Source organism: Callospermophilus lateralis, chromosome 12 (genome assembly GCF_048772815.1).
Source record: "Callospermophilus lateralis isolate mCalLat2 chromosome 12, mCalLat2.hap1, whole genome shotgun sequence".
In the NCBI taxonomy this organism is placed as follows: Eukaryota; Metazoa; Chordata; class Mammalia; order Rodentia; family Sciuridae; genus Callospermophilus; species Callospermophilus lateralis.
In genome coordinates this window covers 85,395,500-85,417,475 of record NC_135316.1, presented here as the reverse complement: position 1 = coordinate 85,417,475, position 21,976 = coordinate 85,395,500, and the positions used below count along the sequence as shown (strand labels likewise).

General features: G+C 39.2%; 1 protein-coding gene across 1 annotated transcript in view; it reads left to right on the top strand.

Moving 5' to 3' along the window:
* B3glct (beta 3-glucosyltransferase) overlaps positions 1-21,976 on the top strand; it is a 120,814-nt gene that overhangs the window by 79,497 nt on the left and 19,341 nt on the right. The window contains exons 10-13 of the mRNA XM_076872348.1: positions 1,681-1,750; positions 9,111-9,224; positions 10,256-10,355; positions 16,807-16,926. Coding sequence (XP_076728463.1) covers positions 1,681-1,750; positions 9,111-9,224; positions 10,256-10,355; positions 16,807-16,926 — 404 coding nt within the window. The remainder of the gene's footprint in view (positions 1-1,680; positions 1,751-9,110; positions 9,225-10,255; positions 10,356-16,806; positions 16,927-21,976) is intronic.

The window sequence follows — 21,976 nt, the reverse complement described above, 5'->3', positions numbered from 1 at the left end:
AGGGAAAATATACTCAAAATGGTGTATGTTGCTTTTAGCTCAGTCACCCAGAAGGGTGTGTGTGCCATTTTAAAAGGTACACAGACACAGCACAGTGCGACAATGGAGGGAATCCGCACTGTTTACAGTCCCTGAGGAGGAAACTGTTTACTGGATGGTACCAGGACTACCCAGGGAGGGGCTGGGGGAAAGGTTAGGCTGGGCTACAATCTCACTCTTCCAGAAACATTCTAAGAGTGAAATTGATAGGAAAATAGGTTTTATTCAACACCACCTTTAAGGTAAGATAGAAGAAACTTAGTGTTTTCAAAGTTCCATCTTCAGCTGGGTGTAGTGGCCCACGCCTATAGTCCCAGCAACTTGGGAGACTGAGCCAGGAGGATTGTAAGTTTGAGGCCAGCCTCTGCAATTCAGCGAGACCCTGTCTCAAAATAAAAAAAGGGCTGGGGTTGTAGCTCAGTGGTCCATGGTAAATTTAACCCATGTACCTGGGTTAAATCCCTGGTACAAAAAGAAGGGAAAAAAAGTTCCATCTTCAAAATCTCTGAAAGTACACAAGCTTCCAAAGGAGAGGAGACAGTGAAATGTGACAAAGGGCAAGAAAAGCACCTGTGGGGATTCACTTGCCCGGTGCTGCTGCAGAGGCCTGGTTGGGGCAGGGTGATCTCACTCTCAACTCCCTTGGCACTTGAGTGTGTGTGTGTTGTGTGTGTGTGTGTGTGTGTGTGTGTGTGTGTGGAGGGGGGGTTACCATCATTTAGCTTCCATTCTTGGCTTGAGGAAATTGTTCTTAATTCGGGGAGAGGAGAGTTCAAATTCAAATTCATCCTGTTTAAAAGCCGGTCTTTCTAAACATAATGCCTGCTTGCCCTTTAATGCTACTGGTGCTCTGAGTGACATGACAGAGCTGGGGTTAGGTGTCACTATAAATCAGCCCCAAATGATTGAGGAAGTGTATCTGAGTGTTATTACAGGCCTAAGACAGGAACAAAGGGGTCAGAACACCTGCCCCTAGGAAGCAGAAGGTGTGCTGTGTGCTGTTGACAGATCCCCTGTGTGCCCCTTTCTTCTGCATAGTCCTCCCTACCCACGTTTGAAGTGATCCATCTTTGGCAGAGGGCAGAACATCCTTGGCTCAGACCTGGGAAGCCAGTAAAAAGACCGTAAAAATAACTTTCAACATCAAACTAAGGCCAGGCCCAGAAAACAGAGTCATCTCTGGTTTTGTACTAAATCATCTGCCTTCTTTCTCCTTTTGTCAAAATCTTCACCAGCTGGGGAAAGAAAAGGAAACACAAGTAACATTTATTAATCACCTGCTATGTGCTTAATTATTACAGTAACAATGACCGCCATGAGGGCTTATTATTTCTCTTTTCTAAATGAATGGACAGAAGTTCAGAGAGCTTAAGAGTCTTAAACCTGGCACACAGTCTATAAATGGTCCAGCTGTGACCCAGGTCCAGAGACTATGCTGTCAGCTGGATGACAGTCTTGGAATTTTTTTTTTTTTGGTGTGTGTGTGTGTGTGTGTGTGTGTGTCCCTAAATCTTTACCTTCAATATATGCTTGACATTCCTGATATTGGTTACCTTGAACTCTAGTACTTGTGAGATCTAATGTGGGCATGATTAAGATAACGCTGACTCATATGTATTCTTTTTCTTTTTCTTTTTTTAGGGACAACCTGTGAAGAAGAAGGATATTTTTGTTGCAGTAAAGACATGCAAGCAATTTCATGGTGAAAGAAGTATGTTTTGGGTTATTCATTTTTATTGAACTTTTAAATCCAAACTGCCTTTGAAATAAAGTACAAACCGGGTATAAATTCAAGAAAGGCGCAGGATGCTGAAATGATAGCAGTTACCTAATCAGCATTCTTCATTGTACCCCTATAATCACGGAGATCAATTAGGAAGGACAACTCTGTATTGAAACACGAGTGGCCAGTGCCCTTCTAAATACCGTTTAGAGCAACGTTTTAATTAGAATGGAAAATCTCAGCTGTGGCAATCTTGGAGACAATGTGTGAACTTTGTATGTCCATTTTGTAAAACAGGGTCCTACTGTGTCCAGTCTCTGAACTGCGTGAAGAATATCAGAGAGAGGGGATCTCAAATAACAGAACCAACAAGAATATTTTCTTTAAGGCTCTGCCTTTTTAAAAATACTTATTCCAAATGCACATGTTGGCACTTTTTAATAAAGGTATATATTTGCTCATGAGTAGATTTATTGGAGAAAAAGGAAACAGCTACTTTTGGAACAGGGGCCCTTAAGGAAATCCTGGCATGCAGATGAAGGTTGTTTTGATCCTCTCTTGGTGTCATTACAGAATTGCGCTAGTTATGGTGCTAATGTTTTTTTTTTTTTTTAAACCCTTCCTAAATATAAATAGACATAATTTCTCTCTTTTTACACCTCACTTCAAGCAGCACTTTTCTGATATTGAAAATTAGGCAGTCTTTTGCATTTTCTAATTTTAACATATATTTTAATTTTTTTTTTCCCATGAAAAGACTGTCGATTTCACCCAGGGTGTGATATTTATGTAGGAGAGGCTTCTAAACCAGCTGTCATGTTCATGGGATGCAGCAGTGGGGGAAATTCACTTACATATTTTCTGTGATAACATTATGCATACAAATTATATTTTAAAGGGTAAGATGTTTTCCAAACAAAGGAATATAATAACTTGGGATTATAGTATTGCCTAAGACATCAAGATAAATTGAAATCTTACAATCAGCAAATCTCTTAAAATATCTTAAAAACCTTCATATTTGCCAAAAACAGTCATGTCAAATTTCAGATCCTATTAAATCTGACTAAATATATACATTCATTATTCAAGAAGTTCTAAAATAGTCATTCTTAAATATTAGTTCTTAATTCTAAAATATTCTTAAAATATTAAGAGTGACTATAGCATTAAAATAAGATTTTTGATTATTATACTTCTAATCTAAATTTATTTTCTTTTAAAATGCTTTTTTCATAGTCCAGAAGGGCTGATTGTAGGTTGTCTTGTGATTAAGTATCTTTACAAAAAGGTGATTGGGAAGTGAACTATTCTTTTTTGTTTTATTTTGTAGTAAGCAGAAGTAGTTGAATTGATGCCATTGATCTTGAAGCTGCTCTGGAAAAGTGATTATTTTTGTAATAGAGATGTTAAGAATGCTGGTGTTGAGGGGTGGGGGCGGGTGGTATTCTCCGTGGAAACACGTTTTTTTCAAGTTACAGTGAAGCAGTGAAATTAGGGACCCTCTCTGTTTTATTTTTCCTATTCTACAGAAATGGGGGAAAAGTTTGTTAATTTTTATTTAGTAATTTTGAGTAATTTCGTTTTCTGATTCCTTTGTTTATATAAAGTTGAGATGATCTTTTCAGGTATCTGGCATGCAGATGAAGGTTGTTTTGATCCTCTCTTGGCGTCATTACAGAATTGTGCTAGTTATGGTGCTAATGTTTTTTTTTTTTTTTTTTAAACCCATCCTAAATATAAATAGACATAATTTCTCTCTTTTTAACACCTCACTTCAGGCAGCACTTTTCTGATATTGAAAATTAGGCAGTCTTTTGCATTTTCTAATTTTAACATATATTTTAATTTTTTTTCCTGTGAAAAGACTGTTGATTAGGGACCCTCTCTGTTGTATTTTTATTTTTTAATATTATCTTTTATATTATTTTATATATTTTATATTTTTTATATTAAAATTCTCCTGAATTTTATATTTGAATTTTGAGTCAAAGACCTTTAAAAATTACAACATCTTAAAAAACCTTTTAGAAACATTAGAAACAAACCTCCCAGATACATTTAGCGTTTTTTTTTTTTTTTTTTTTGTACCAGAAATTGAACCCAGGGGCACTTAACCTCGGAGCTACATACCCACCCTTTTTTTTCTTTTCTTTGGAATTTTGAGTCAGGGTCTTACTAAGTTGCTTAGGGCCTCAGTAAGTTGCTGAGGCTGGCTTTGAACTTCCGATCCTCCTGCTTCAACCTCCCCCAATTGCCAGGATTATAGGTATGCACCACCATGTCTCACTTATGAGACTTTTGTAGTTGGGTTTCTCTCACCAGACATCTGTCAACTTAGGTGCATGTATTTGAAAAGGTAGCCTAAGGTGCAGCATAAGGATCTTTGGTCTCCATTTTGCTCTATGGAAATGAAGCCTGCCTCACCAGTGGGTTAGAGTCTAAGTAGCCACTCATTAGCCCAAAGAATGAACCATCCAGTAATCCTATCAGTGACAAGGCCAATGCTGAGGTAATGGCTTCAAACTGCTGAACCTGTTTTATGTCTTCGGTCGTGTTTTTTCTTATATTTTCGATCTTCTAATTTCATGTGGACAATTCCTCAAGATGTGATCGTTGTTGGGAATTATCATTGGATATTGTAGGGAAAACTAAACATGGAATGATCTACAAGTGGTCAAATCCTCGAAGCCCATTGTGTAGTGGGGACAGGACTCGGATATCCTGGCTCCTGAATCCCTGTGTTCTTTCTACCAGAGCACAACTATGCTGTAATCTCCTTGGATGTAGGGCAAGCTGACCTTGATAAGTTGTCTTTAATCTTCATGTTGATGCCCTTCGGGGTTCAAGGTCAGTTTGGAGTTGGCAGGAAGCTAGGAAAGTTCAGACCTTTCATTTTCAGGGGCAAGGAATTGAAACCCGAGAGGTACACCTAGGGCTGGGAATTTAGGCTGCCCTCTGCCAAGCCCGTTACTGCTAATGTCAAGCCCAAGACATGGTCTAGGATATTTTTAGCTTTTTCCTATTCTCTGTGCACTCTGGTAGAAATACTTGAAAGAACATCAGGCCAAATGGCACCAGAGGAGGAATAAAATAGAAAAGAAACTCTATCTTTGAAAAATTGAGAGTGGGCCATACTGTGAGTGATGAGCACACCCTTCTCTTTCATTAGTATTGATTACCTCCCTGGATGAGGATGGGGAATGGTCAAGCAAAGAAAAATACATGTTGGATTCTTTTTTTTTTTTTTTTAGTACTCTCATGGACAAATTGATAATAAAAGCAAGTTCCAAGTTTTTAAAAAATACTTTACGCATTGTTTTTGGTTTTTGCCTAACCATGAAACATCTATGTTATGGCATTTGTCCGGATTCTGATATAAATGAAATAGAATAATCTTAGAACACAGAAAAAAATGCATTTAATATTTTGGCTCCAGAAAGTAATACATGTTGACCCTGTTGAAACCGCACTCTCTCAGAGAGGCAAACATTTAGCAGGATTTTAAAGAACTTTCAAAGTGTTACGTATGCTGATGAATTGGGTATAGCGTGCAACATTGTATGCAAGAAAGAAAAGATTTCTGGAGTTTTAATATGCAGCTGGATTGCTTCCTGTGGGGTCTGTGTTTTTCACTGCATGGTGACATGAGCTGTCTGAGAACCTCAAGCACATTCCTGACACCTTCTGCTCTGGGGTGCGTGAGTCTCACCTACCTCATGGCGGACACCAATTTTGCTCATCAACTGGTGGATGGTGAGCCTCTCCCCTCCTGCAGTTTTGCTCTAATTAAAGAGGTTAAATTGCTATTTGCTCAGCCTTTAGTTCCTTATCACAGCTTCTTGAACTCTTAAAAATATACACCTTATTCCTTTCAGATTTAAAGAAAATACAAAACCCATTTACTATCTTCACTGCTGTGATCTTGTCTAAAAGAGGCCTGTTGGAACTAATTTATTAGGGGGAATGTTGGGTAGCTGGCGTTTTCTTTGATGAAAGAAGCTGCAGGTACCAGGCACAATATGCTTATGTGAAAGGTGAGGCTTGCACTGAAATGCAGCCAGATGGAAGGCCTCTCTGGGGTCAGAAGAGGGGATGGGATGAGCTGTTGAAGAGCGGCAGGAGAGTCAGGCGAAGGCTGGCTGTGTTCTTGCCCCAATGTTGAATAGCTGATGATCCAAATTGCCTAAAAATGTTGTTTTCAACCAGCCAGGAGGGTGGCTACTCAGTCTTGAGTACGCCTCAGTGTTAAAATGAGGAATTAGAGCACACTCCTGTGTGTCCCTCTCTCTCCTGAGAAGCATAGCCAGGGGTTCATTTGCGGTCACTGAATCGTACACAGGGACACAAGGTTCATTTACCAATCAAAAGTAGCAGATTCCAGTAAATCAAAATAGCCATTCACAGTCGATTGATTGAACATTTATAAAACATTCAAGGATCAAATTCATTTTCATTCATAACATGATACTGTTTTGCAAGTGAATTCTCCAGGGGTAGAAACATGTGTTTCTGTACCTCATAGCAAGACACATCTTCTGCTTGGAAGATTTATGCCATCTGTGCAGCTAGGATTTGTTTTTAATAGCAAAATTTTTACTTTGCCCCTATTCTAAGTTATCCTGTGGCAAACTTTCTTGAAAGAGGCATTCTTTACTATTTTGTTATGTGGTAGAAAGTATGATTCTCTTTCTTGCAAACAAGAAGGGTTTTTTGTTTTTGTTTTTGTCTTTAAAAATTTTTTAACTTAATATTTTTAGGAGTGCAGTGCCTTGGTACAATCTATAATATTTTGTAATAGTAGGATAAATTCATTTTAGAATTCAAACAGTTCTAATAAAATAGGCCAATATTCTAAAAGTTTATTTAGAATCAAAGTAGGAAATAAAGCTGTAATTTGTTATTATAGAAGACTTAACTTAGTTTCAAATTCTTTATGGCGAGAAGCTATGATACAAACACAGGAATTATATTGATGAGGGCAGAGACAGAACAAATTGTTTAATGCTTTGGCATTATAGAATCATAGTATCTTACAACATTAGAATGTTTGGCCTGTTTTTAAATGATTGATAATGATAGTACCATCCTTATATCATAGGATGTATTGTCATTATGCATAAAATCTTCCTTTTTAAACTAGTTTCTAAAAAACAGTCTTAGGCCTTTTATAGAGACACCTATACCTACAAAATTCAGACCTCCTTCAACTGTTTATTGAGCAACTACTATGTCCTAGGCACTGTATCAGGCATTGGGGAATAAGTCACAGACACACAGTAGCCCTTACTATTATGAAATTTCTATTTCAAACTAAAACCAAAAGTACATAGTGACACAAATTTCATAGTCAGGTAGTAATAGTAGAGCAGAAGTAGTTAGGTAGAGCAGAGAGCTAAGTCACACTTGACTTTTATTTCAGTTTCATTTAAATCAACTAATTGAGAATAAATACCTGTGCTGTTTAATAAAGCTCTTAGAGTAAAAAAGATTGGAGGCTAAAGTCTGAGGAAATTGAAAGCAGAATTTGCATTGCCTGCTGGACCCATGCTGGGGTCTGAGGAAAGTTCCTGACCTTACCTCACAGCTTCTTCAGGTTATGCAATAGGCATTTTACCCAAGAGAATGAAATTTTAGTGAAGGCAAACTGCAGGGTGCCTTTCTCAGGTAAGCCCTCTTACTTATTATATGCAAAGTAATATTTAGTGGATAATTTGGTGATTATGTTATAAATATTCAGAATTCATAATCATTTTTCTTTCATAAAAGTTGGTGGATAGTGGATTTTAAAAGAACACACTTTTATATTTTGTATATAAATGTTGTCTGAGCTGGGCTCTACATTTGCTGATTTCTATAACTAAACATTTAAATTTTACATTGCACTGAGAGTTTTTGCATATAATGGGCTTTAATTTGGGTTAGAAAAAAGGAAAAGAGGTAAGATCTGATAAAATCTCAAAAAAGGAAGTGAAGCCCGGTGTGTGCCAGCCACACCTGTAATCCCAGTGGTTTAGGAAGCTGAGACAGAAGGATCCCAACTTCAAAGGCAACCTCAGCAAAAAGCGAGGAGCTAAGCAACTCAGTGAGACTCTGTCTCTAAATAAAATACAAAAACAAAAAAGTGGGGGGCTAGGGATGTGGGATGTGGCTCAGTGGTCGAGTGATCCTGAGTTCAATCCCTGGTACCAAAAAAAAAAAAAAAAAAAAAAGCAAGTGAAGATTTGCTTCATTAGTTAAAGATCTTAAATTAACATGGTTAAAACAACAGAGCTGGTTTTGGTGGCACATGCATGTAATCCCAGCAGCTCAGAAGCTGAGGCAGAAGGATTGCAAGTTTGAGGCCAGCCTCAGCAACTTAGTGAGACCCTATCTCAAAATAAAAAGAAAAAAAAAAAAAAAAGAAAAGGACCGGGGATGTGGCTCAGAGGTTAAGTGTGCCTGGGTTCAATCCCAGTACCAACAAAAACAACAGCAGAAACCCCTTCTCAAGGTTCAGAGATGCTCAGATATTAATTAAAAAAAAATTTTTTTTTGAAGAAAATAATTACTTAGATAGTCAGCCAGGTGAATTAATGTGAACTAGGGATCATTTTACACATAAAATATGCAGACCACTACTGATGAGCATCTAAACCTAAAATACAAAAATCCAGGAAATTTTTCTATTGTTTGTGTTTATTGTGGTATAGAAAAGTAATTTATTTGTTATCGACAAGAATTTTAAAGTCTTCAGTGACTCTCAATTTTATTTCTCTCATGTTTTTCAAAAGTGTGACACTAATATAAGTCACCACATACAGCTTCTCAGAGGCAAGGCCGTGCTTTCTCTGGGGTTGAGGGATCCTGGTGGTGTCTTGTGTGGGGACATGCACGGCTTGACAGGGTCCTCCCATGCTCCACTGTTAAGAGGGTTGAATTTGCATCTCAACCAGAACCACAATGACTATTCCAGTCCTTAATAGCATTTCTGTTTCCTACCTGCCCACAACACATTCAAAAAATCCATTTGTAGGTAGAATAAGCTATTGGGAAAAGAGAGACATTAGTTAAAATTCTCTGAAACACAAGAGTAGTATTAGACTAGAAAATTGGTCATTGTAGGGAAGTAAGTGCATTTATCACAGGAAATGAGAAGGGCTTGGTTCTAGGGGACGTTGAAAATGCTCTAAGAAGAGGGTTTTGGTTGTGTGCAGTTAGCAATGAACAGTGCTGGGACTTCTCAGGGCCCTGGGACAGGGAGAGGCGGAGGTCACCTTTGTCCTTCGCAGGGGATCCTGCTACCATTTTGAGTTTTTACGCTTCCCATTATACTGTGCCAGTGACTGTCACCTCTGGTTTTTTTCAGTACCCATCATAAAGCTGACTTGGGAGGGACAGGCGAGCCTCATCGAGTACTACAGTGACTATGCGGAAAGTTCCATCCCCACCGTGGATTTGGGAATTCCCAATACAGAGAGAGGTGAGAGCTTTGTTCTTACTCTTCCCCTTAAATCAAATCCTCATTCTGAAATACAGCAAATGAGGATAAAGATAAGATATTTTTAAGTACTGTAATTTTTACTTCTTGTCAGTTTGTTTTTTCTTTTTCTTTTCTTTTTTCTTATTCTAACAGCCAACATCTATACCCATAGATGCAGTCTGGTTCCTCAAATTAAAGACTCTGTAGTACAAACAAGGACACTGCAGTCTATTTTGGGTCGGTTCCACTGCTGTGATCCAGAGCTGAGTACTAGGTCTTTCATTCTGCCACAGTGCAGCCCGGACATATGGGACGTGCAAAGTTAACTTGTCATCTTCCCACAGACAGCCTCCATCTTTTTAAGCTGACGGTCCAGTTCACATCTCGTGTGCCTCTCTGAGTGGCTCCTGTACCTATTCTGCACTGTAGAAGAAGCTCTGTTATTTTTTAGTATTTTGATTAGCAAAGCGTTGGAAATATACATGCTTTTTTCAGATGGCAGGTTTTCTAGTTTAAAAATTCTTATTTTTTTTTTAAAAAGGAAAGTAGACATTTGGCCACCTCATTATAAGATGCTTTTTGTCCATCTGACTGTTAATCTAGTGTCCCCCCCCCCATATTATTTTGGTCCCCCACCTCCTTTTATGAATAAAACAAAAAAATTGCAGCCTGTAATTGCTGTGAGATTGAAAACTTTCTTATTTGTCTGGACTGGAGATACTAGTTTTCTACTGCAAATTATCTGTGTGACCTCATGTAATTCCCCTAAGCTCTCCCACTTTCCATTTTCATTTTCTCATGTGTGAAATGACTGGCTTAGACTTCATGGCCTCTGAAGTTTTTCCTTGTTCTCTATGTCTGTGAAAATTAGAGAAAGCTACTTTCTAGGAAAATGTCCAATTTTTAAGATCTATGTTAACATTCAAGCTTGTAATTACTTATGAGAGTATCACACTAAAAACTTTAAAAAAATGAATTTACCTAGGTTAGAGAAAATAATGCATTTTAAGTTTTCTTCTTACCTTTCCTAGGTCATTGTGGAAAAACATTTGCCATTTTAGAAAGATTTCTGAATCACAATCGTGACAAAATACCATGGCTCCTCATTGTGGATGATGATACATTAATTAGGTAAGGGGTTGTTCTCATCCCAAGTGCTTTAAATTCTACATATATCCATATTTGAAAGCTGTGGTGCTTTCGGAGTGTGACAAGCCACTACTTAACGAGAGTGCAGCAGGAACCTACAGACTCTTGGTTGAAGAGATGGGGCTGAGAGCCTCAGGAGACAAAGTTGTTAGAGTTTCTAGGACAGAGCACCAGAGAGGAGAGAGCACTGAAGATGGTCTAAGGAAGCTTTTTCAGAGTAATTAGAGGGAGGAGGGAGTTGTAGTAGATGCCCAAAGGGGCTGGGCTTGGGGCCTGTTGCCACCAGCCACACTGGAAAGTCCACGGTTGGCAGAGTATTGGGTAGAGTACCCAGGAGAGTCTAGCTTCAGTAGCAAGGACTAGTTAACCCTAGACCAAACACCGCTCTAGTCCCACTTAGCAAATCTGAAAAAGAAAGAAGAGATGTAGGTATAAATAAGTCTGAAAAAATCTTCTAGTCTTTCACCTTCTACAGATGAAAATTACATGGTCTGATGTTCAAAAACCCACTGGATTGGATTAACAGCAAATTAGGCATTGTGGAGGACAGTGGTGAAATTCAAAACAGCACAGAAGAAAATGGTGAACTTAGGAGCATTGCAGTAATAAGTACCCAAAATGAAACACAAAGGTGAAATATAATTTTAGAAAATAAACAGAGCATCAGTGGGACAGTTTCAAATGCATTTGGAATCCCCCGAGAAGAGAGAAACAACATACATTTAAGGAAATATTTCCCAAATTTGATGAAAATCATAAACCCACAAATCCAAGAAGCTCAGTGAACCCAGGCCCAAAAGCAGAGCAGTAGTGCCTCTAAGACTGCAAGAGGGATGTCCTCTTCAATCACATCTCAGATAGCAGTTATTGTACCCATAGCCACGTCCCTTAGGTCCCCAGTCTTTAGCCACTCCACTGGAAATGTTGCCATATGATCAATTTGAACCTTGTTACCGTTCCTTTCAAAACTCTGATATCATCCTTGGTAACAATGAACTCTCTAAATTATCCTAAGTCCTGAGACTGAGTAATCTGCAGGATTCAGGGCCAACCCCTCTTCTCCATGAAAAACAACAGCACGGAGGTAGTCTTTCTGTTGTCACAGAAACATGGAGCTTTGACTTGTGGAAGATCAATACGTATTTGGAGACACGAAAAAATGCCATGAATGCAAAATTTTTTTAAAAAAGACAAAACAGAGAAGAGAGGAAACTAGAATTTAATACACTCAAGAAAGAAATAGAAGGCAAATTCATATCAGCAATTATAGCTAAATCATAACACAGTCCAAAGTAAACAAATTACAATGAAATTTTAATAAGAATTATTGGAATCATAGGTGTCTGTCTTTTTGCAAATTGTTTATTTCACTTAGTGTAATATCCTCAAAGCTCATCTGTGTTGGAGCACATTGTTCAATTTTTTCCCTTTTTAAGGCTGAATGATATTTCATTGAATGGATGTATCATGTTCTGCTTCTCTATCCATCTGCTGATGGACACTCAGGTTGCTTGCACAGTTGAGCTTTTGGGAATAATGCTGCTGTGAATTTGAGTGTGTAGGTGGCTCTTCAAGACCCTGGTCTCAATTCTTTGGGGTGTATAATGAGAAGTGGCATTCCTGGATCACAGGACAATTTAGTGTTGACTTCGGGGAAGCATGCTAATATGTTACACATTTAGAAATAAGTCAAACCTGTATAGAAAAAAAAATTAACAAGGATGGGGCAAAAACAAAAACAAACTGGACCCAACTGTAATCACGCTAAGAATGAAAAAAATATAATTAATGCAAGTAATTTTTGAAGATAGTATTTAAATATATACCTTTAGTCAAGAGAGAAAAGAAGGGAGGAACTACAAACAAATCCTGATTTTTTTAGTATAGGTCTGATTTTGGAAGTGGCAAATTCATAATTTATGTATTTATTATATTTGGCAAAGCAATTCTGAAATTATTTTAGGTACGTTATAGACTTGAATAGATGTTGATATTTTGGGGAGCCAGTCTTCTGAGTATGGAAGAGAATATGAATAAAGAATGGAGGAGGTCAAGGGAAAGCTTTATGGGAAGGGCCTGAGATTGTAAGAATTCATGATTTTTGTAAGAACTCACGATTTCTGAATTGTGTGTGTGTGTGTGTGTGTGTGTGTGTGTGTGTGTGTATGTGTGTGTTCACATATATGTCTCCTGGCTTTTTCTGCTGCAAGAGGACAGAAGCAAAGATACTACAGGAGTATTATATATATTATATATTATATTATATACTACAGACACTATTGCCTAGAGTTAGTAGTACGGCTTTCCTCACTCAAAGGAATCAGGGCTTCTCAGAGAGATGGTGAATGCCAGGGCCAAGGCAAGGCAGGCACAAAATTCATTCCAGGACATCTTTTTCTATTAGAAAGCTAGGAGGTGCTAGAAGAAAGAAGTTGGGGGCTGGGTGGCAAAGAGGACGAGGAAGAAAAGAACATGTTATGAGGACACAGAAGGCATCTTAAAAGGGTTCCATTGGCTAAACCTGTAAAGCATTAGTATAATTGAAGACAGTAAAGAATTATGAGCTATTAAAATTAAAAATCATGAGTCCATCCTTATAATAAATACATAAATTATGAATTCTTATAATATATACATAAATGGAGAGAAGATGGGCTCTTGCTTGCAGGATGACAGTGAGTTCTGGTTGACAAAGGTGCAGAGAGGGAGGGTGTTGGAAAAGTCATCACTTAATAAGCATCACTGTGAAGTTTGATTCAGGCAAGAATCGCGAATGCAAAACTAGAGCCCGTTTTGATGAGGACTGGGATATTTGTCTATGTTAAAGTTTCTACCCAGAGATGCCTAGTAATGGCAGGGGCAATATAGGTACTATCCTGTGGGGCAACCAGACAGTGCCTTACTTGGATGATCAAGTTAAGTCTTACCAAGGATGGGCAGATGGACACATCTGTGCCACACACACACACAGAGTCACTCATGTTGTACTGTGACTGAACTGCAAAACATCCGACAAGCCCAACATGCGAATGGTTCTCTTTGAGGAAAGATGAGGGGCTTGTAGCATCGAAAACTACCAACTTCAAAAGACAAAGCATAACTATGGAGCTGATTCCAGATTAAAGAAGATTAAAGTAAAATGATTAATACATACAATAAAGGATCCTGGACTTCATTCTGATGCTGTACATGACATTACTGAGTTAATTGTAAAATTAGACTAGAGATTGGTTTAGTAGAAGCACTGGTCGGTGGTTCAGTTTTGAATCATTATAACTAAGGTTTCTGTCTATCTTTCTGTACAAGTCCATATAGACACCCTCCTTCTTTTTAGCTAAAATGCATAGGAGTGGACCATCTGGGACATATAGCAGGTGGAAGTTAAACTCTTTCAATAACTCATTTTACCAATGTTAATTTTCCTGAAGTTGCTTGCTTTTACCATTCTTAGGAAATATGCATGGATGTATATTGGAGGAAAGGAGCATGATATATACAACTTGTTCTCTGATATTTCAGAAGAGGGAAATATGCATGTACATATAATCAACATGCATGTGTTGTGGGAGGGTATACACCTGCAGAATCGATAGAATGATAAAACCAATGAGGTTAATGTTAAGCACTGGTTAAGTCTGGGTAAGGGATATAGGAGTTCTTTGTCCCAGTCTTGTAACTTTTCTGTAATCTTGAAATTATTCCCAAGGAAAAAGTTCAAAAATAAATACCATAATAGGTCAGGGTGGGACATCCTCTTTATTTTAAAGATCAATATTTAACAGTTAAAATCTGTCTACGCTACTAAGAAGCATCAGTGTAACTCTGATCACACTTGCTGTCGAGCGTCTCCATGCTGTTTTTCTTCATTTCTGTGCCTCAAAATTGCCTGAAATGGGAACAGATTGTTAAATGAAGTTCTTTTCCTGGATCAGTAGCCAAATCTCCATAGATAGAATTGGAGATCTATCTGCTTTATCCACATTTCCACTTTTTAGCGAATATGAAGTATGTGGTAATTATCAGACTCCATTTGTAATCCTTCGGCTTTAAAGTAATATTGTGAACATGGAAATATAAAAAAAAGAAACCCAGAGATGTTAAATTCCCATTATTTTAACCTTACAATTGAAGAAATTGAAGGTTTCGTTTTAAATCGACAGTTTCACAATATGCAGGAAAAAGAGAAATATCACAAAGCTCTTTTTCTTTTTTTCAGGTCCAGAAGTAGACATAAATTTGCCCTAGAAAGCTCTGGGTTTTTGCAGAACCTTTTTGCAAACAAAAGGCTACAATTTCCTTACAGATCTTTATGAGTATATTCTCCATCACTGAATAGTATCAGCATACTTATTTGCCTTTCTCTGTGGAGCTGTTTATCAGATGACTTGAAGACTGATTTCAAATTAGGTGTTTAGCATGTTTAACATACATATTGAATATAGATAGCATAGTGTCCAGAGATGGTGTTCTTGGTCACTCAGAAACTGCCAACATTTTCAGAAGCCTTGACCTTCAGACAGAATATAAACCTGGTCTGCAGATACGTAGACCCTTTGAGCACCAGCACTTGCAGGAGATTTTTTTTTTACATACATTCAATATTTTCTTCGCTTTCGCCTTCAACTTTATCAGCTGGGGCATTTCTGAAGGATGCATGAGTATGGATGGAAAAGGGACCTCTTTTATACCTCTCCACTAGTTACTGGAGGGGGTCCAAGGAGATAGATACCAGCAAAGGGAGACCTCAACTCCAGATGATGGGGTCCTTGACAAATGACTCAGAAAGGAATTTTAAGATGTGTCAGATAGAGGCATCAACAGAGACTTACTGGGAAAGCAAGGAGTACACATTCAAAGAGAGTGCAGGCTGTCTGAAGAGTGAAAAGCAGCCTTTTGGGGTCTCTGGCTTTTCTCTTTAAAGGAAACTTTGTGCGATCCTTGGTTGTATCTTCTTCATTATTTGATCAATAGTTAGTGTGGGGAAAGTCTCCTCTCTCCCCTTGCTCAATCAAGTCTAAAAATACATGGATGAGTGGGCTCATTAATAGTGCACAGGACAGTGTTCATAAGTGGGTGAATTTTCAGTAACTTTAAGGTCAGGAGTAAAGATTTATAAATTTCCCAGAAATTTGGGAGTGACAGGCCTGGAGAACAATTGGCTAGGAGAGTATTAAAATTAAATTAAAATTTCAGTATCCTCATCTTCCTTTTGTCTCCTTTCTGTCTTTTTATTCTACCTCATTATTACTACCCCATCCCCTTACAGAGAAGAGAATTTAGTCTTTAGAAAACTGGTGTGCTCAAGTTAACACTGCTTGTGGGAAAAGCTTTCACGGTTAGAGGTTTAGAGAAACGCCTCATATCAACCCACCTCTTGGAGATTCATGATGCTCATGAATCACAGGCTGAGACACATGCCAAAGTTTGGCCCATTAGAAATTTTTGCACAGTTATTGACCATGGAAACTTTTTTTTTAAGGATTAGTGATTAATATCTTAAGGAATGCTATGATCTGGTGACGTGGGACCCAGAAATCTCCAGAGGCAACAGTAGGAAGACTTTATGAGGCATCTCTAAGTGATAAAAGTTCTTAGAAGGGAAAACTTGCCTTTCTTCTCACCAACCTTTGCCACTGCATTAAAAAATGATTTCTAGTTTTTATTTTTCTGGGAAATCTTTTTATTTCATCCTCACAGCAGCTATAGTTGCAGGCATTGTTCTGTCCGGCTCATGGATATTCTCTCTGCCCTTTGTGAGCTGTTTAGACACATAACAAAGACTGATGGGGGCAAAGGGCATTTAAAGGGATGCACAGAGACCAAAAGTTCATGCCCTGGGGTGGTCTTACTGAGTATTGGTGGGTGTGTATCATACTCTGAGGATTTCCAGGAAAGCCTCACTGTCCCAATTCTTTCCTTACCTTCCAGCTACATGCTGGGCATAGCTGTCCCAGAACACATTTATACCTCACAGTTCTTTTTGGAACATTTAAGGATTTAAAAAACAGAAACAACCAAGTCCACCTGAAAAGGTGTAAGGATTAGTCCATACTCACCTGCAGGTAGGATGGGTGGAAGTGAGGTTTATAGCACACTGGCCACCTTACGCCACTGACCCGCCACCGACCCGCCACCTACTCCCCCACATGAGGCAGCCAGGTCCTGGCAGAGGCTGCTTCAAACTGGGTAGTGAGCATCTGGTTTCTCAGTTTCTCTTTTGCTTCCAGTAAGGTACAGTGTTCATACATTTCTTTTTTTTTTGGGGGGGGGGTCTTTAGTAATCCATTTATTCCATAAATCACTTGAATTTCATCCCAGCATTTTCCTTATATAGAGCTATGTAACAAAAAGAGGGAGATGTAAGAACTATGAAATATTTATTTTGAGACTACACATGAATTAAATAATTATTATGTTCCCTTTGGCATCTCAGCATCTCCAGGCTCCGGCACTTGCTTAGCTGCTACGACTCCAGTAAACCCATAGTCCTGGGAGAGCGCTACGGATACGGCCTGGGCACTGATGGCTACAGCTATGTCACAGGAGGAGGAGGGTAAGTGTAAGCATGGCTTTTTACAAATACAGTCAACTCTCAGTGTCCGTGGGGGATTTGGGTCCAGGACCCCAGCACGGATATTCAAGTCCCTTATATAAGTTGAAGTATTTGCATATAATCTTTGTACATCCTACTGTATACTTTTAACCTCTGGATTGCTTGTAATACCTATTACTATGTAAATGCCATGGACGTAGTTCTTTCATTGTGTTATTTAGAAAATAATGACAGGTAAAAATGTCTATGTCACCCTAAGTGGTTGGAGGGGTTCCCAGCTGGGAGACCTCAATTCAGCTCCGGTGGGTTCCTTATGCAGAAGAATTTCAGCACTTCAGTCAGAGACACAGATTTATTTAGAAAAGAAATGTATATTTAAGGGAGAATGCAGACTATCCAGAGCGAGAGATGCACTTTTGGGGCCCTGTCTCTTCTTAGAAGAAAACTTGGTAAGAGGTGATTATGGGAGGTGTGTGGGGATCATGTCAGTCTGGGGCTCAGAGACAGTTTATAATGGTCTGGCCATTTTCAGGATCTTAGGCTGCTGTGGTCTCCATTATCTGATCAGTTATAGGTTTCTTAATATATCTCTTGGCTTAATTGGTTTATGGGTGGGTTAGTTAACAGTGCCCAAGGTAATTATCATGAGTGAGTGAATTTTCAGTAACTTCAAGATTTATAGATTTCCAAAAAATTTGGGAGTCACAGGCCTGGGAGAGAGGTAGGCTCAAGGAGTGACAGGCCTGGAAAGATATGAGGAATCTTAAATTAAAATTGTATTTCCTTGTTCTTCCTTTCTTTGTCCTGTCTACCTGTCTCATTTCCTTTATCCTACCTCATATTACATGTTCAGTACAGGTGCATTTTTTAAAAAAAATATTTTGTTTTATGATCAGTTGGATCCACGAACGTGGAGCCTGCAGGTAGAGAGGACGGAACTTCCCTTTCTACTAGGCAGAGGAAGGTCTGTGGAACTGGGATCTATACTGACATACTAGTCTCTTTAAATTGTAGCTGTTCCTCTAATAGGAAGGTGAATATTATATTTGTGAAACCTGAACATGAAAAGAACCCACTATAAAGAAAATTTACCCCTTGAAGAGACAATATGAAAATATTTTTCAAAGTACTTGCTAGAAACGTCCCTATGATAACTAGTGCTTCTAGGCAGCCAGTTATTTTGGATTGTCTATTTAAAAAAAAAATGCTTATAGATTTTAATTTTAAAAAATAAGCCATTATACTTTAAAATTATCCAATGCTTAATAAATCACATTTAGAAAAAGAGTAGTATAGAAACTTAGGCAATTAAATGACATTTGTATAGGATTTATAGGTTTTAAATAACAGTAAAAAATCAATCTTTTTAAATGAAGCACCTGCCTCATCTCTTATGGGGAAAGTCCTTAATTTGATTTATATGGGTAAATCAATTGAGCAGTTAGTTGTTTCTATTACTGCTGTAGTCTTTGCTACTAGGGTGTTTAGGGAGAATGTTAACTCGTCTTCCACTCTAGTCATTTAAATTCATTCAACTGATTTTTTTTTTTTGAATGTTCACTATATACTGGGCAGCATTATATTCAGTGATTATATACCTCTGAAAGACTAGGACCTTTTATTTCTATTTTTTAATCCCTTAGATTAGAACATGTCTCTCTTACCATTTTTTTCTCTCACTTTAACAAAATACCTGAGACTGGGTAACTTATATTTATTTGGTTTAAGGTTTGGAAGTCCCAAACCATAGTGCTCACACCTGCTCAGCGCTGGTGAGGCCCTTCTGGATATGTCACAACATGGTGGATAGCGCCATGGCAGGAGTATGTGCAAGAGGGAGAGATCACATATTTAGTCAGGAAACAGGAGATTAAAGGGTCAGGCTTGATCTTTTTATAATAATCCTCTCTTGTGGTAACTAACTACAGGGTCCCTTAAGAATAAAATTAGCCTCTTCTGGGGGCAGTGGCCCTAGTGACCGAATCACCTTCCACAAGGCCCCACCCCTTAAATATTTCACTCTCTCTCAACACTGAGACTCTGGGAACCAAGCTTTCAACATATGAATCTTTAGTGGATGCATTACAGTCTTATCCATATCACAGCAGATTCCTTCTGCAGGTTCTCAAGTGTCTCACTGCAGGTTTCTGGTTAGATCTAGCCCATTGAGTGGTGAATGCAGAATGGTTATGGAGTGAGCTCTGCCGTGGTGATAACTGAGCCTGAGCAGGAACACTGATCTTTAAGTAGAGTCCTGCACCTATCAGAAGGCACTAGCAACAGGAAATGGGGGTCCAGGGAAGTCAAGGAGGGTTGACTTTTTTTGTTAAAAAAGGGTTTAAGCTGTTTTCAGCCACACAGTGATGTGTGTAGCTTTCTGGGTAAGGTATTAGGTCCGATTAAGGATGAGGGCATGACATCCATTGAGCCAGACTTGTCACTTTTGGAAGGGTCCTGCTGTCTGTACATGGGTTTATATATTTTGTAGCTCAGTAATATTCATATACTCTTGACAAAGAATTGCCTTTTTGTGTGATTTCTGAGAGCACGTGGTTTCGTTGTCCTTCTCGCTTATTGGATTTAACTGTTACTTGTGGGACCAGCACTTGAGACCTTCTGAAACCTCACTTTATGTTACCCAACCAGGGTGGTCTTTTATGATGCCTGGGGGGGGTGCTTATTCACTCCACTAGCCGAGTATGTGCCAAGCCCTGGCCACGCATAGATGAGAGCCCCACCACACATCCCATGCAGGAGGCAGATACTTTGCATAATTGCCATTACTCCCTTTCTCTTGTCTGTGACAGGCTCTGATAGGTCACCTTTAACCTTTTCTGTGTTCAGCCTCTACCTACCTGGCTGGTAGGTAGAGGCTGAACTTCTTGTTTTCCTACCTTGTAACCTCTTCCCCTCATAAGGCATCTTGCTCATTCATTTTGGAACCTCGCGGGCATTCTCTACTCTTGCTACCTGCATTTCCTCAGCTCCTTACTCACCCTTCTGCCTAATTCACCCTGTCAAGGTCTCATGGAACCACACAGTGGTCAAATCAAATGAATCATTTCTAGTCTTTGTCTGTTTTTTCCCCTGAGCAGCCTTTGACAGATCTCACAGTTTACTCGAAACACTTCTTTCTCTTGCTTTCCAGAGCACCATCCGGACCTTTTCCATTCCTGTCTTTCTGGTCAGACCTTTTCAGTCCTTTTTGTCTGTCCATTTAAAGTCTGTCTTTCTCAGCCATCTTTTCTAATTTCCCTTATCTTCTCCCTCTACATTCTTCCAGAGTGATTCTATCCGCCCCCATGTACCCAGATCCCTGTCTCCAGCCCAGGATTCTCTCCCACTCCTGATGCATACATCCGCCTACCAAAGGACACCTCCACTTGGTGATTCACAGGCACATCACCTCCCATGCTGAACTCATCATTTATGACATTAGCTCCTAACCTGGCCCCTTTCCATTGGCCCCCTCTCAGGGAAGGCACTAAGATGTGCGATTTCCTACCCTGGAGCCTGCAGGGCAGCTGTCTCCCCTTCTCTATCTTTCCCACTCTCTGGCCGTGTTTTCTGAATTCCTGAGTCGCGTCAGTTTATCTCCTGAATCTCTCTCCCTTCAGTACTTCTCTCCACCTCCTCCACCATCATGGCTGCTACCCTCTCTGCTCGGGCTTCCTGCTCTCCCTCTTTCTTGTGTTCATCCATCCCACGTGGTCATACACACTGTAGTTAGTGAGCCCATTCTAAAAAGCAGATCTCATCCTATCTCCCCTGCTCCCAAGCCATCAGCTGCTTCTCCTCACCTTATCTTCCCCCAAAGACTCGAACCATTTTTTAGCATCTGGCATCTAAGACAAGGAGATGACCAATCACATTTCACCAGGAGTCAAGCTGCTCTTGGATGAGACCTCAGTTTTGACCACCTAGAGATCACCTAAGCCCCAGACTCCTGGGTGCTGCTGAGCCCTCTGCAGCCGGCTAAAGGTTCCAGCAGGGCCTGTCTTCCACCTGCAGGCCCCCATCACCCCTGAAAGCTACTTGGGCCCTGCTCATCTGGTGGAGATTTCGCTTTAGAAATTTGTTCATCGGTTTCCTCGTTTCCAGCTCTCTTCAAAAATTCCATAAATGAGTCTGATTTTTACTTCATTTATGTTTTGATGTATGAACGCAGCGTGAAAATCTCTTGCATCCTTTTGTATCCTGAGTGGACCTAGAACTTTCACCCTCACCTGTAGGACAAAACCTGACCAAGGCTCCCAAGGCCCCATCTGGTCTTGGCAGATGTATTGCCATCCTGGCTCTCATCCTGAAGAATTCATGTGGAACTTATTGCTCTTTCTCAGGAACACTGTCTTCCCTTGCCCCCCTACCAAATATGGCATCTGTGGATCTCTACAGTTCCAGCTTTCTGTCTGCCTAATTCCTTCTCATTCTTTTGGACTCAATCTAGCTGTTATTTATCTACTCCTAGAAGCCTGTAGCCCAGCTTAGCTCCTGAAATCTGGGCTTAATGCCTTTCTAATGTACTTTCATAGCATATTATATAAACCGTTATCATTTAATTGTCTATTTACATTCCTATTTTCTACTTAAATTAAGAATTATTTGCAGGTAGCACCTGTGTCTTATTTCTCATTATATCCCCACTTCAGAGCAGAGGGGCTCGTTTTTGTCAAGGTGAATAAATGGATAAACAAACCACGAAAACCAGGCATTTGGTTTTTACCTAAGCAACATGACCCATGGTATATTTGGGTTTTTATACAGAAACATTCTTCATGAGATTGCTTCTTCTGCCAACCTTTGACAAAAGTTGCCCTATACAATGTGATATAGTTCCTCCAGCACTACAGTAGGATTTACTGATATTCTAGATGGAGAACCAATGTACTTTTTTTTTGCAATAGTAAGTCAGGATCAGTGGTTAGGAAAATCTGTTCATAGACAGTAACAGCATTTTTAAATAATGAAATATAGAGCAGAATAGAATAAAATGGTATCGGAGAGCATCCTATGTTGTAGGGTGTTGTCTTATGAAATGTTTGTTTCACTT